The sequence below is a fragment of the Arachis duranensis genome, chromosome 4 (assembly GCF_000817695.3).
Source record: "Arachis duranensis cultivar V14167 chromosome 4, aradu.V14167.gnm2.J7QH, whole genome shotgun sequence".
Taxonomy (NCBI): Eukaryota; Viridiplantae; Streptophyta; class Magnoliopsida; order Fabales; family Fabaceae; genus Arachis; species Arachis duranensis.
In genome coordinates, this window is record NC_029775.3 from 9,407,289 (window position 1) to 9,419,893 (window position 12,605).

The window sequence follows — 12,605 nt, forward strand, 5'->3', positions numbered from 1 at the left end:
TTTTTTTTTTGTGTGGATCCTTGGTTGCTTAACATAAATGACAAAAGATAATGGACTTTTTGACATGATGTTTTTTGTCAAAGAAATTTTTTGGCGAGTAAACACCTAATTCGATCTCTGTTCATATTAAATTAGGACAACGTGATTCCTCACTAAAAAGGTAATCCACGCCGGTCCCTGTCTATGCATAAAATAACTCATCGCGTTTCCTTCTATGTATCTTCGTCCATGGACAGGCGCCGGGTTATTTTTTTTGTGAGGAATCGCGTTGTCCTAATTTAAAATGGACAGGGATCGGATTGGGTGTTTACTCAAAAAAATATTAAAATTAATAGTATCAAAAAATATTACAAATTTTTTATTTTTTATTAAAATATAATTAAACATATAAAATAAACACATACCAAATGAATGTTAATAAATATTGTGTTTAAAATATATTCGACACATATAAATATATAATAACTCAACAAAATATTTGTGATCATATTTTATTAAATTTTTTTACATTAACATATGTTCGTATGTCAACTATCATTTTCGTAAGGAAAACATCTTTCATATGATCCACTAGCCACCAAATGTAAGTTGCATACTCGCATATAATTATAACTTTATTCGGCATTTAATTACAGGATTATTGTTGCAATATGACAAAAAATTCATAATTACAATTGTTTGTTGTGATATATATTATGATTATTAATGACTAATTTATTTTATAATAATATTATACATCCAAAATTTTTTATTAATTAAATTTAATTAAATTAGTCTTTTATTTTAAATTTTGATGGATAACATTATTCTTTATTTTATGAGAAAAGGATAAATTGATCATTGACTTTTTGGTTTGTGGACATTTAAGTCCCTAAGGATTTAAAAATACGTTTAAGTCTCCGACCTCTTCAAAATCTGAACATATCGATTTCTAATTTTAATTTGTTCAATTTTAAAAATTCTCTCATGTGTACATCCTCATGTGTATATCCCTATCAACCAACTCAATATAATGGAAATATGTCTAATTTTTTTGTTGAGTTTAACAAACCTAGATAAACATAAAAAATCGGTATGTCTAAATTTTAAAAAAATCAAAAACTTAAATGTATCTTCAAATTCTCGATAATTTAAATGTCTTCAAATCAAAAAGTTAGAATCTATTTCTCCTTTTCTCTTATTTTATTAAGTGAATCAAGACCACAACGTACTACAAAAACATCCGTGGTCTTCATTCTTCAAAAGACGATTGTTAATTTGAATGAAATAAAAGAATGAAGAAATCTGAACATGATGATGACGATCATAAGCTAGGGATAATGTTAATTAATTAATTCCATATAAATAAATTCTGTGAAGTTATCCAAAGAAAAAAAAAAAAGAAAAGAAGAAGAACAAATTACCTAATGATGAAGCAAATGCCAAGAGGACGAAAAAGAAACCAAGCTTAGCCAGAGAACTGTCCATCTTTTGTTTAGTAGTTTGTCTGACTGCGCGTGTTCGTGCATTATTTATAGGTGAGTAATGCTACGCAGAATAATAATTTAAATTTATCTTATTTAAATTAATATTTATAATGATATATTTATTATATAAAAAATTACTCATTTATTTTAATAATAATTAAAAGCGTAATCTCATTTATGACATTTAAATATAGCATTACTGCTATCCTTAAATGTAATATCTCCATGATTTAATTTTAAATTATTGTGATGTATATCTATATAATAATACTCTATATTCATGTAATAACTCTAACTAAATCATTCAAATAATATTTCATTCACGTACCTCCCCCTCCCGAGTTATTTCAAATGCACGCGCTCCCTCCTCTGCTATTAATGTAATTACGTAAACCTTTTTTTTTAACGTAAACTTTTTTTTATCTGCATTGTAATTTTTTTCTCTATTCTTGTTGTTCTTCTCTAATACTCGTCGTTCTTGTTCATTTTATTCTCTGCCGTTCGTTGTTGTTTTTCGTTTGCTTCTTCGATCTCTATTGAATTTATCTTCTTTCCATTCTTTTTTGTTTTTTTCTTCAATCTGCATAGAATTTATCTTCTTCGTTTTCAGATTTCAATAACCTATCAAAACAATGAATGCTGATTCAACTTTAAATCACTTGAATTAGAGCGATTAGAATTATTCTTCCGAATCGAATCAAGTAGACAAGGTTTGGATTTAGGGACAGATCCAGAAATGATATTATGGGAGGGGGGCAATAATACATATAATATTAAAAATTACGTAAAAAAATAATATAATTGTTCGGTCGGTCGAGTACCGGACGGTTCGGGGTGATCTTCGTGGATAGCTGGGGCATTACCTGGAATGAGTCGTGAGGGCGAGACGGGGAATCGACGTTCCGAGCTCTCGACGAAGAGGGGGGATGTCACCTGCAATGACACTCCGACGCTCAAGTCAGTCGAATGTGCAGGCGAAAAGAGGATAAGACAATGTGTGACGTACCTTGGGGGGATAGGTCCCTCCCCATTTATACCATGTCAGAGGTAGGCCCTGCAAAGACAGACCCACCTTCCTCGAAGCTTCCTTGCACAGCTGTAGCAGAGAACTGTCAAGGACGCGTGTCCGGGTCGCGGAGTGAATCAAATGTGCCCGACCGTTCGGGTCAGGTCATCCATGGGTCGGGTTGACCTGCGAGTGGTTTGGGCCAGGTCGTAACAGTGCCCCCAACGCGCCGGCAATAGCCGCACGGGCTATTGGTGGCGTGTTCTCTCTTCTCGTTCGTTGTCGCCAAGTCGGTCGTCCGTGGAGGGAACGCGCCTCTTGTGTGCGTGCCCTTTCGTTGTTGGGACGATCATCCGTCGCCTCGTTCCTCGCGCAGAGCATTAAATGTTCATAATGGGTTGAGAAACCCTGCGTGCAAAGACCGATTTATCCTTGGCCTTTTCGCGCTCCTTTGAGGAGTAGTTTTAAAACTGTTTTGCCTTAGCTTCTATTTCTAATGTTTGATTATCCCCATCCCCCTCATTTGATCATCTCCCTCTTCTTGATTCCCAGATTTCCTAGAAGGTTGTTCTTGCTTCCTTGTGCATCTGCTTTTCTTCTTCCTTCCTTGATATTTGAAAACTAATCCAGGTAAACATTTGGTTTTCTATTTTTGCCTTGCGTTTGTTTTAGCTTCCGCTATTGCCTCTTATCGCATGCATGTTGTTTGCTTGATCTTCTTTAGCGTCAGATAGGTGTATTGTTAGGGGGGTTACCATTCCAGGGTAGGTTTTCGTCGGGGTTTGTCTTTAGGCATGCTTAGTTTGAGTTGTAGAATAGGTTAAGTGTAGTTTCTGGGTTTTTTCGAGCTCCCGACCTCATAGACTAATCGAGTGGTGCCCCCACTGTAGGTATGCCTCGTGTTGTCGCCCGAGCTTCTACCTCCGACGCGAGTTATGACCCGTATGCTTGGATGGTTTCCAACCTTAGGGACTCCCTAAACCAGATGGGTGAGGAGGAGCTCACCGAGTTTCGTCAGGCCGAGTACCTATGTGGGGGTACTGACGAGGAGGCCAATTATGACGTCTACGTTCCTGCTCCTCATGAGCGGTTATACGAGCTCAACTTCCATGCCCCCCGGGTTGCCGATTGGATTTGGTTCTACAAAGCCATGTTCACCCAAGTGGGGTTCGCATCCCCTTTTCTTCCTTTCAAATGGGGCTTCCTAGTTGGATCTCCGTGGCGTCGTCGTAGCTGCATCCGAACAGTTGGGCTTCAATCCGCTATTTCGAGATGGTATGCGAGTATTTGGAGCTGCCGGTGTCCGTTGACGTCTTCCTTTTCTTCTTTAACCTTACGAACCCTTCCAAGGAAGGGAAGGCGAGGAAGGGGTTTATGTCCTTCCGATCTGCCCAGGGACGGAGGATATTTGGCTTGTTCGAGGACTCTTACCATGGGTTCAAGGACAAGTATTTTAATGTTCGATCGATTAAGGGTCGTCACCCTTTTTGGTTATCGTTGGAGGGAGAACGCCTCATCCCGACGTATTGGAGTTTCGGGCGGGGTCCAATACTTTTATCAAAGTTACTTACAAGGGGATGTCGGTTATGGATCGAAAAATAGCCAACGTATTATGGGCTGTTTTTGGGAGAAACCATGTGAATCCCCACCTTCTCATGGGTAGCCGGGAGGTCGCCCGGGATTATATTCGTGAGTCGTCTACGTCGTGTTATCTTTTTGCATGGTTGCTTGTTTTGCCTTAGTATGCTGGTTACTAACTTGTTCATTTCTTGTTTGCAGTGGGAATGTCTGCCAAAGTGACCGGCCTTGAGAACTTGTATAAGACTTTCCTGGAGGAAGAAGATGGCGAGAAGGCCGGGGAGGAATCGGTGGCGCCTCCCAAGAACAAGGGGGGACAAACGGCACCCACACCTCCCGACGTCGTCATGTCGGACAAACTTGTTAACGCGACGCGTGATTCCCCCATTCTCGAGGAAGTGGCGGGTACCGGGCACTCGTCTTCCGCTCGTCAGGCTAAGGATGAGGAGTTGAGGGTCATTCCAACTCCTAAAAGGCAAAGGTTGCAATCTAGCCCCGAAGGGGTCCTTACCGTGATGGAAAGGAACTTTGATGCCGGGTCGTTTAAAGATACCCAACTGCTTCCTGGCACGGAGGAACATTTCCATAGTACCGACCTTTTGGGGCAAGCACGATGGATGTACCGCACTCTCCTTCGCGGTGCGGCCATAGCCCGGAAGGTTGAGTTCGAGTTGTCTGGTATGGCATCGCTGCGCCGGAAGCTCAAGTCTACCGTCACTGCCAATAATAAGTTCAATGTTCAAGTTGAAACACTCCAAGGGCAGTTGGCTGAGACGAAGGAGAAACTTAAGACTGCCGAGGAGAAGACTGCCTCTGCTGGGGAAAAGTTGAAGATTGCCGATGCCTCCGTGTCACGTTTGACTGAGCAGGAAATGACACTGAAGAGCCAGCTGAGTGCCGCGCAAGGTCGAGTGGTCGTTTTGGAGAAAGAGCGGGATACAGCCGTTGCGGCTGCTAAGACTGCTCGGGACGAGGCTGAGGAATTCAAGAAGAAGCATAAGGAGGTTAGAGAGTAAGGAAAGAATGCGATCTTCATGACCGAAGAGGCTCTCAAGGCTCAGGTGAAGATTGTTGCTCCGGATTTCGACACATCAGCAATTGGCATTTTCAAGACGATCAAGGACGGCAAGATCGTCGATATACCCAGGAAGTGATCTCTTGTATCGTGTTTTTTGTGGATTTGTCGTAGAACTTTTGAAACTTTTGTCATACTTTATTAGCCGTTTGATCGGTTTGTGGATATGTTTTCCCGTTTATCTAGCGTGTTGTTTCCTTTCTGCCCATTGCTCGTTTATTCATTTTTATGTTGGTATCTTTGGCGAGGCCGCGTTGTGTCTTTATTATTATTGTCGCCGTTAATTATGGCTTTCTAACTTGGTTGGCTTCCGGGGTGATCAGTCCCGGGGTGCCGTGTTGTCGTCCCGTTTATCATTCGTTATGAGGGACGTATTGTGGTAGGGTGCGTAACAAAGATGGAAAAGCAAATTTGTTAAGTGAACATTAATCGACAGTTAAACAAAGGTATATACATGGTGAATGTTTTAAGCCACAGTGAATCACTAAAATCGTCGAACCGCCTAGTCGGCGTGTTCGAACTAGGAATAAAATCTTCTCAGGTTACCTGCGTTCCAAGTTCTCGGTATCTACCTGCCATCAAGCTTCTCCAGTTTGTATGCTCCTTTGCCGAGCACCTCTCTGACCCTATAGGGTCCTTCCCATTTTACCGCGAGCTTTCCTTCTCCTTGGGTCGCGAGTCCTATGTCGTTGCGTCGCAAGACTAGGTCATCTTTTTCGAACTCCCTCCTGAGCACTTTGGTGTTATATCGCAGGGCTATTCTTTGCTTTAGCGCTACTTCTGTCAGATGGGCCATCTCCCTTGCCTCCTCTATCAGATCTTTCTCCACCGCTTCTTCTACTCCCTTCAGAAGTAGTCGCGGACTCGGCTCGCCAATTTCTACGGGTATCATTGTGTCTACTCTATACGTGAGGCGGAAGGGGGGTTTCTCCCGTTCTGGACTGTTTGGTTGTACAGTAAGACCAAAGAACTGAAGTGAGTTCGTCAGCCCATGCACCTTTTTTGTCACCCAGCTGCTTTTTGAGGTCTTGTAAGATCACCCTATTCACGGACTCGACCTGTCCATTTGTTTGAGGATGCTCTACCGAAGAGAACTTCTGTTTTATTCCCAGGCCGTTGAGGAATTCTATGAACTTCTTGTCTGTGAATTGCGTTCCGTTGTCTGAGATGACAACTTCCGGGATGCCGAATCGAGTTATCACCTGCCTCCACATGAACTTTCTGCAATTAGCTGAGGATATGCTGGCTAGCGCTTCGGCCTCTATCCACTTGGTGTAGTAGTCGATGACGACTATGAGGTATTTGACGTGCCCTGGGCCAACCGGGAATGGTCCAAGGAGGTCGACTCCCCATTGGGCGAAGGGTCGGGAGGACATGAGTAGGCTTAGCTCGGAAGCTGGTGCCCTATGAAAATTAGCATTCTCTTGACACTTGGTGCATTTTTTCACAAATTTCTTGGAGTCTTCCATCATTGATGGCCAGTAGTATCCGGCTCAGATGAGCTTTCTTGCTAGGGCTTTGCCCCCGATAAGGTGGCCGCAGCATCCTTCATGGACCTCCCTGAGCACGTAGCCCGTTTGCTCGGGATGTAGGCACTTCAATAGGGGCTGGCTGAGTCCCTTTCTGAAAAGTTATCCCTGTATGGTTGTGTACTTGGCTGCCTCCCTTCTCAATGCTTTGGCTGCTTTCTCGTCGTCAGGGAGTCTGCCGCTCTTGAGGAAGTCGACAATTGGGTCCAACTAGGAGGGGTTTGCCTTTGTCAGGTGGAGGGTAACTGCCGGTTCCTTTAGCATGCCTTGGATGAGAGATCGGTTGCCTACTCCTGGTTTTGTGCTTGCTAACTTGGATAGAAGATCTTCTCGTGTGTTTCTTTCCCTCGGGACATGTTGGATCGTGATCTCCTCGAACTAGCTGCTCAATTCTTTAACCTTTTCCAAGTACTTTTGTAGCAACAAGTCTCTGGCCTGGTAGCTCCCGTTTACCTGTGAGGTGACAACCTGCGAGTCGCTACACACTTCAAGCCTTGTTACACCGACTTCACGAGCTAGGGCCAAGCCCCCTAGGAGGGCCTCATATTCTGCTTGGTTGTTTGATACTGGGAACTCAAACTTGATCGATTGCTCGTATACGATCTCGGCAGGACTTTCCAAGATCACCCCGGCACCTCCGGACTTTTGATTGGAGGCTCCGTCCATGTGAAGCCTCCACCGTATGCCCGGTTCCTCGGTGGGGTCCCCCGTTACTTCTACCAGAAATTCGGCCATTTCCTGTGCTTTGATTGCGTGCTGGGGCTCATACCGTAGGTCGTATTGGGAGAGTTCGATGGCCCAAGTCATCATTCTTCCCGCGAGGTCGGGTTTTTGAAGTACCTGGCGGATTCTTTGATCTGTTCTCACAACGATCTGGTGGCCCTGGAAGTATTGCTTTAGTCTGCGGGAAGAGGTCAGGAGCGCCAGTGCTAGTTTCTCTAGTTTGCTATAACTCGTTTCTGCTCCCTGTAGCGCTCTACTCACGAAGTAGATTGGCTGTTGGGTTCTTCCTTCTTCCCGTACCAAGACTGCTGCGAGCGCTCTATCTGTTATGGCCAGGTATAGGTAAAGTAGTTCCCTATTTTTGAGCCTCCCGAGTACGGGGGGTGCTGCCAGGATATCTTTAAAGTGCTGGAATGCTTCTTCGCACGCAGGGGTCCATTCGAACGCCATCCCTTTCCTCATTAGATTGAAAAAAGGAAGGGCTTTTTTTGCCGACGTCCGAGGAAACGGGATAGCGCGGTGAGTCTTCCTGCCAACCTCTAGACGTCTTTGATACATCCTGGGCTTTTCATCTGTTGTATTGCTTGGCATTTTTCAGGATTGGCTTCAACCTCCCTTTGAGTGATCATGAACCCCAGAAATTTTCCGACCTCCATAGCAAAGGCACATTTGAGCGGATTGAGCCTCATGCGGTTTTGTCGAAGGGACGTGAATACGTTCCTCAAGTCGCCCAGGAGATCCTTTGGTCGGGTGGTCTTGGCAAGGATGTCGTCTACATAGACTTCTACCGTCTTGCCTATGAGATCGCTGAATATCTTGTTCATCGGTCTCTGGTATGTGGCCCCCGCATTTTTCAACCCGAAGGGCATCACCTTGTAGCAGTAGATTCCTTTTGGTGTTATGAATGCTGTCTTGTCCTCGTCAGGCTGGTGCATCGGTATCTGATTGTAGCCGGAGTAAGCGTCCATGAAGCTCAGATACCGGTATCCCGCTACCGCATCGACGAGTGCATCAATGTTGGGAAGGGGGTAGCAGTCCTTGGGACACGCTTTGATGAGATCGGAGTAGTCCACACACATCCTCCATTTCCCATTGTGCTTTTTTACCAGGACCACATTCGATAACCAAGTCGGTTAGTCCAGTTCTCGAATAAAACCTACTTCTAGGAGGCTGGCCGTTTGCTTGGCCACCTCCTCTGCTCTTTCTTGTGACATCTTCCTTCTCCTTTGAGCCACCGGTCGGGCCTCACATTTGACGGCCAGGTGGTGTGACATGAGATGAGGGTCTATGCCTGGCATATCAGTTGGCGTCCAGGTGAACAGGTCGCGATTGGCCCTGATCATTTCTACCAATGGTTCTTTCAACTCATGCGGGAGGTTTCTATTTATGAACGTGAATTTTTCCTCTGTGTTCCCAACCCTGAACTTTTCTAGGTCCCCTCTGGTTCTGGCTTAGGGTTGTCGTCGACCCGGGCGTCCAGGTCGGCAAGGAACACTCCCGATGCTTCTTTGGACTTTTTCCTCAAGGAGAGGCTGGCGTTGTCGCAAGCGACTGCCGTTTCCAACTCTCCTTTTATGGACCCCACAGATCCATTGTCCGTGACGAACTTCATGATTAACAACTTTGTGCTGATTATGGCTCCGACATCATTGATGGTTTTTCTCCCTAGTATGATGTTATAGGCCGTGGAGTCTCGCAGGACTACGAACTCGGCCATAACTGATCTCCATCCCTATTCCCCTCCAATGGAGATTGGTAGGGAGATTATCCCGTCTGGCTTGATGAAGTGATTGCCAAGTCCTACGACACCGTGCTGGTGAGTCGTCAGGTTGGCGTCCCACAGTCCTAATGCATCGAAGACGTTGCGGAACATAATGTTCGAGTCTGCCCCTGTATCTATAAGGATCCGTTTGACGAGGCCGGTTCCCACCCAGGCCGTAATTACCATGGGGGGCTTCCTAAGATCTCGTCGAACCATTGGTCTTCAGGTCCAAAGGAAATGGACGGGGCCCTTTTGGAGCTTCGTGAGGGTGAGGAGGAGATCGCCAGGACTTTGGTGTCTCTTCTGTGTGCTGATCTTGATCTTGGGGCTGTGTTCCTTGCGGTCACTACATTTACTACGGTGAGACCGTGGTCCTCGTCTCTTGGCTCTTGCCGTCGCTTCGCCGTCCGGGACTTGTCTTCCCCATCTTGGTCGCGACCCCGTCTCCTCGGTTCTCTAATGAGGTGAGAGAAATCAGCTAGTTCCCCTCCCTAATCGCTTGTTCGAGCGCATCTTTTAGATCGAAACAGTCCTGCGTTTTGTGTCCGTAGCCCTTATGGTAATCGCAGTAAAGGCTCTTGTTACCGCCAGTCCGGTCCTTCAGTGGACGGGGCTTCGACAAGATTCCCTTCTCAGCTATCTGCTGGTAGACTTTAATGATGGGGAGAGTGAGGGGAGTGTAGTTGGTAAACTTTCCCACACGAGAAAACGGTCTAGGAGTCCTGTTTGGGCTGCCGTCTCTGGCGTGCTCCTTCTGTTTTTCTCCGTTGCCTTGTTGCCTGGGCTGAGTATAGGAGTGCTGTCGCTTGTTGGCAGCCACTACTCGGCTGACTTCCTCATCATTAATGTATTCGCGGGCTACCGTTTGGATCTCTTGCATCGTCCAGACCGGCTTCATGGTGAGATGCTTTCTGAAGTCCTCGTTGAGAAGTCCGTTCGTCAGGCAAAGACTCGCCACTGAATCTGTTAACCCCTCGATTTCTAAGCATTCATCATTTAAGCGATCTAGGTACTTTCTGGTCGTCTCGTCGGCTTTCTGAGTGACACCGAGCAGATTGATCGCGTGTTTGGCCTTGGCGATTCTGGTGGTGAATTGAGCTAAGAAGGCGCAGCTGATGTTCGATAAACCAGCCACGGAGCCCTGTGGGAGGCTATTGAACCACGGTATCGCAGGGATTGCCAGGGTAACCGGGAAGGCGCGACACCTTACTTTGTCTCCTACTCCCTCGAGGTTCATTCGGGCCTCAAAGGTCGTGAGGTGCTCCTGTGGGTCTTGCGTCCCGTCATACCTCATGTCCGTTGGTTTGTCAAAGTGCTTTGGTAACTGGACCTCGAGGATAGAACGATGGAATGGGGTGGCGTCCATGATGACGGGTCGCCGTGTTCCCCCAGGCCTCTCTTCTCCGTTTTTGCGTTCTCGTCTCATGACGCCCGCTCGTTTGCCCCGGGCGTAAATGATTGTGTCGCTTCCCCTCCTGGGGTGTTCAACGTTCTCCCGGTTACTCCCTGATTTTGATCTCGGGATGGAAGTACGTCGGGAGCGACTACTTCGGTGGGAGGTTCTTCCCCGACTCTCGGGAGACTGAGAGTAGTCGGGGTCGGAGGTCTGCTGACGATGTTCCTGATCTGCTAGTTGGCGTTCCAGGTTCTGCACCTTGTGGCGCAGCTCCTGCATTATCCTAGCACTATCGCTACCAGTTCCCCCGAAGGGGCGCCTTTCTTGTGCTCTCGATTGTGGCTCGATTTGTCGTGGAGGGGATCTCAACCGCTCACAAGGGGAGGCAACGGAGGCCACACCCTCGGGGACCGCTGCGCAGCCGTTCTCCCCTGGACCTGGCACGATCTCCATTCAATCGAGACCCCACGGTGGGCGCCAATGTTCGGTTGGTCAGTTACCGGACGGTTCGGGGTGATCTTCGTGGATAAGTGGGGTGTGACCTGGAATGAGTCGTGAGGGCGAGACGGGGAACCGACGTTCCGAGCTCTCGACGAAGAAGGGGGATGTCACCTGCAATGACACTCCGACGCTTAAGTCAGTCGAATGTGCAGGCAAAAAGAGGGTAAGGCAATGTGTGACGTACGTTGAGGGGATAGGTCCTTCCCCATTTATACCATGTCAGAGGTGGGCCCTGCAAAGACAGGCCCACCTTCCTCGAAGCTTCCTCGCACAGCTGTAGCAGAGAGCTGTCAAGGACGCGTGTCCGGGTCGAGGAGTGAATCGAATGTGCCCGACCGTTCGGGTCAGGTCATCCATGGGTCGGGTTGACTCGCGAGTGGTTTGGATCAGGCCGTAACAAAAATATACCGATAGAGAATATATTTTAAAATAAAAAAAATATGTGTATACTTTTTACTAACGAAGTGGTCGATTCTTCGTATAATAAAATTCACCAATAATAGAATTTGTGTCAAATTTTTTAGTAATTTTCTTTTCAATATAATTAAAAGACAATTAGCAAGAAATTCATCTTTTATTTTGTTTTTAAGTTATTTTTCACAATATTCATAGTTAAAAAAGATCCCTTAATTGTAGCAGTTGAAATAGAGAGAATTAATATTAAATGAATAAAAAAAGACGGCCACAAGAAGAAAAAGAATTCACTTTATGAGATTTGAAAATTTTTATTTAATTAAAAAATATTAGTAATAATATCTTTTTTAGATTTCTTTAATATTGTTACTTACTTTTTAAATATTAAAAATTATTAATATTTAAATTAAACTGGACTTTTATTTATACTAGACTAAATACTAAATAATTTTAAAAAAAAATAAATTATACATAATAACTTAGTACTATTAAAAAAAGTTGGGGGGCGAGGCCGCCACTCGCCCCCTTATGTCCGTCTCTGTTTGGATTATTCAATTTTGATTTGAATTGAATGGAATACAATTGCTAAATTCTAGACGCAGATATTCTAAATTGAATTGAATTGAATGGAATGGAATGAAATCTCTAATTCTAGACCTAGGTCTTTCGAATTTGATTTTATATATACAATGTTTGGTTCATTTAGCATTGTACATTGGTTTCGTTTAGAGAGTATTTCTCGGTTCATTCTAGACGCAGGTGTTCTGAATTTTAATTTATATAATGGACAATGCTCGTTTCATTTAGTGCTATACAATGGTTTCACATTAATAATATTTTCGGTTCATTCTGGAGGCAGCTGTTCCAATTCGAATTTTTAATGGACAATGCTTGGTTCATTTAGTGCTATACAATAGTTTCATATTAATAATATTTTCAGTTCATTCTACAGTTCGTGTGTGTTGATGATAAACAATTTTTTCTAAAGGTTGGGATGACTTTCAAGACACTAGAAGAAGCTGGAAAGTTCTACAAAGATTATTCCAAACTTTTCGGTCTTTCTACCAAAATAAGGTACACGACTTGGAAGGGAGACAAGATTAAGAATCAACTAATCGTATGCAGTAGAGAGAGGCTCTTGATGTTTAGGTGTTT

General features: G+C 44.8%; 1 protein-coding gene across 1 annotated transcript in view; it reads right to left on the reverse strand.

The window, feature by feature from the left end:
- Positions 1 to 1,478, reverse strand: part of LOC107483225 (uncharacterized) — a 4,875-nt gene extending 3,397 nt beyond the window's left edge. Inside the window, exon 1 of the mRNA XM_016103843.3 lies at positions 1,404 to 1,478. Coding sequence (XP_015959329.1) covers positions 1,404 to 1,467 — 64 coding nt within the window. The 5' untranslated portion in view covers positions 1,468 to 1,478. The remainder of the gene's footprint in view (positions 1 to 1,403) is intronic.
- Positions 1,479 to 12,605: the final 11,127 nt, after the last annotated feature.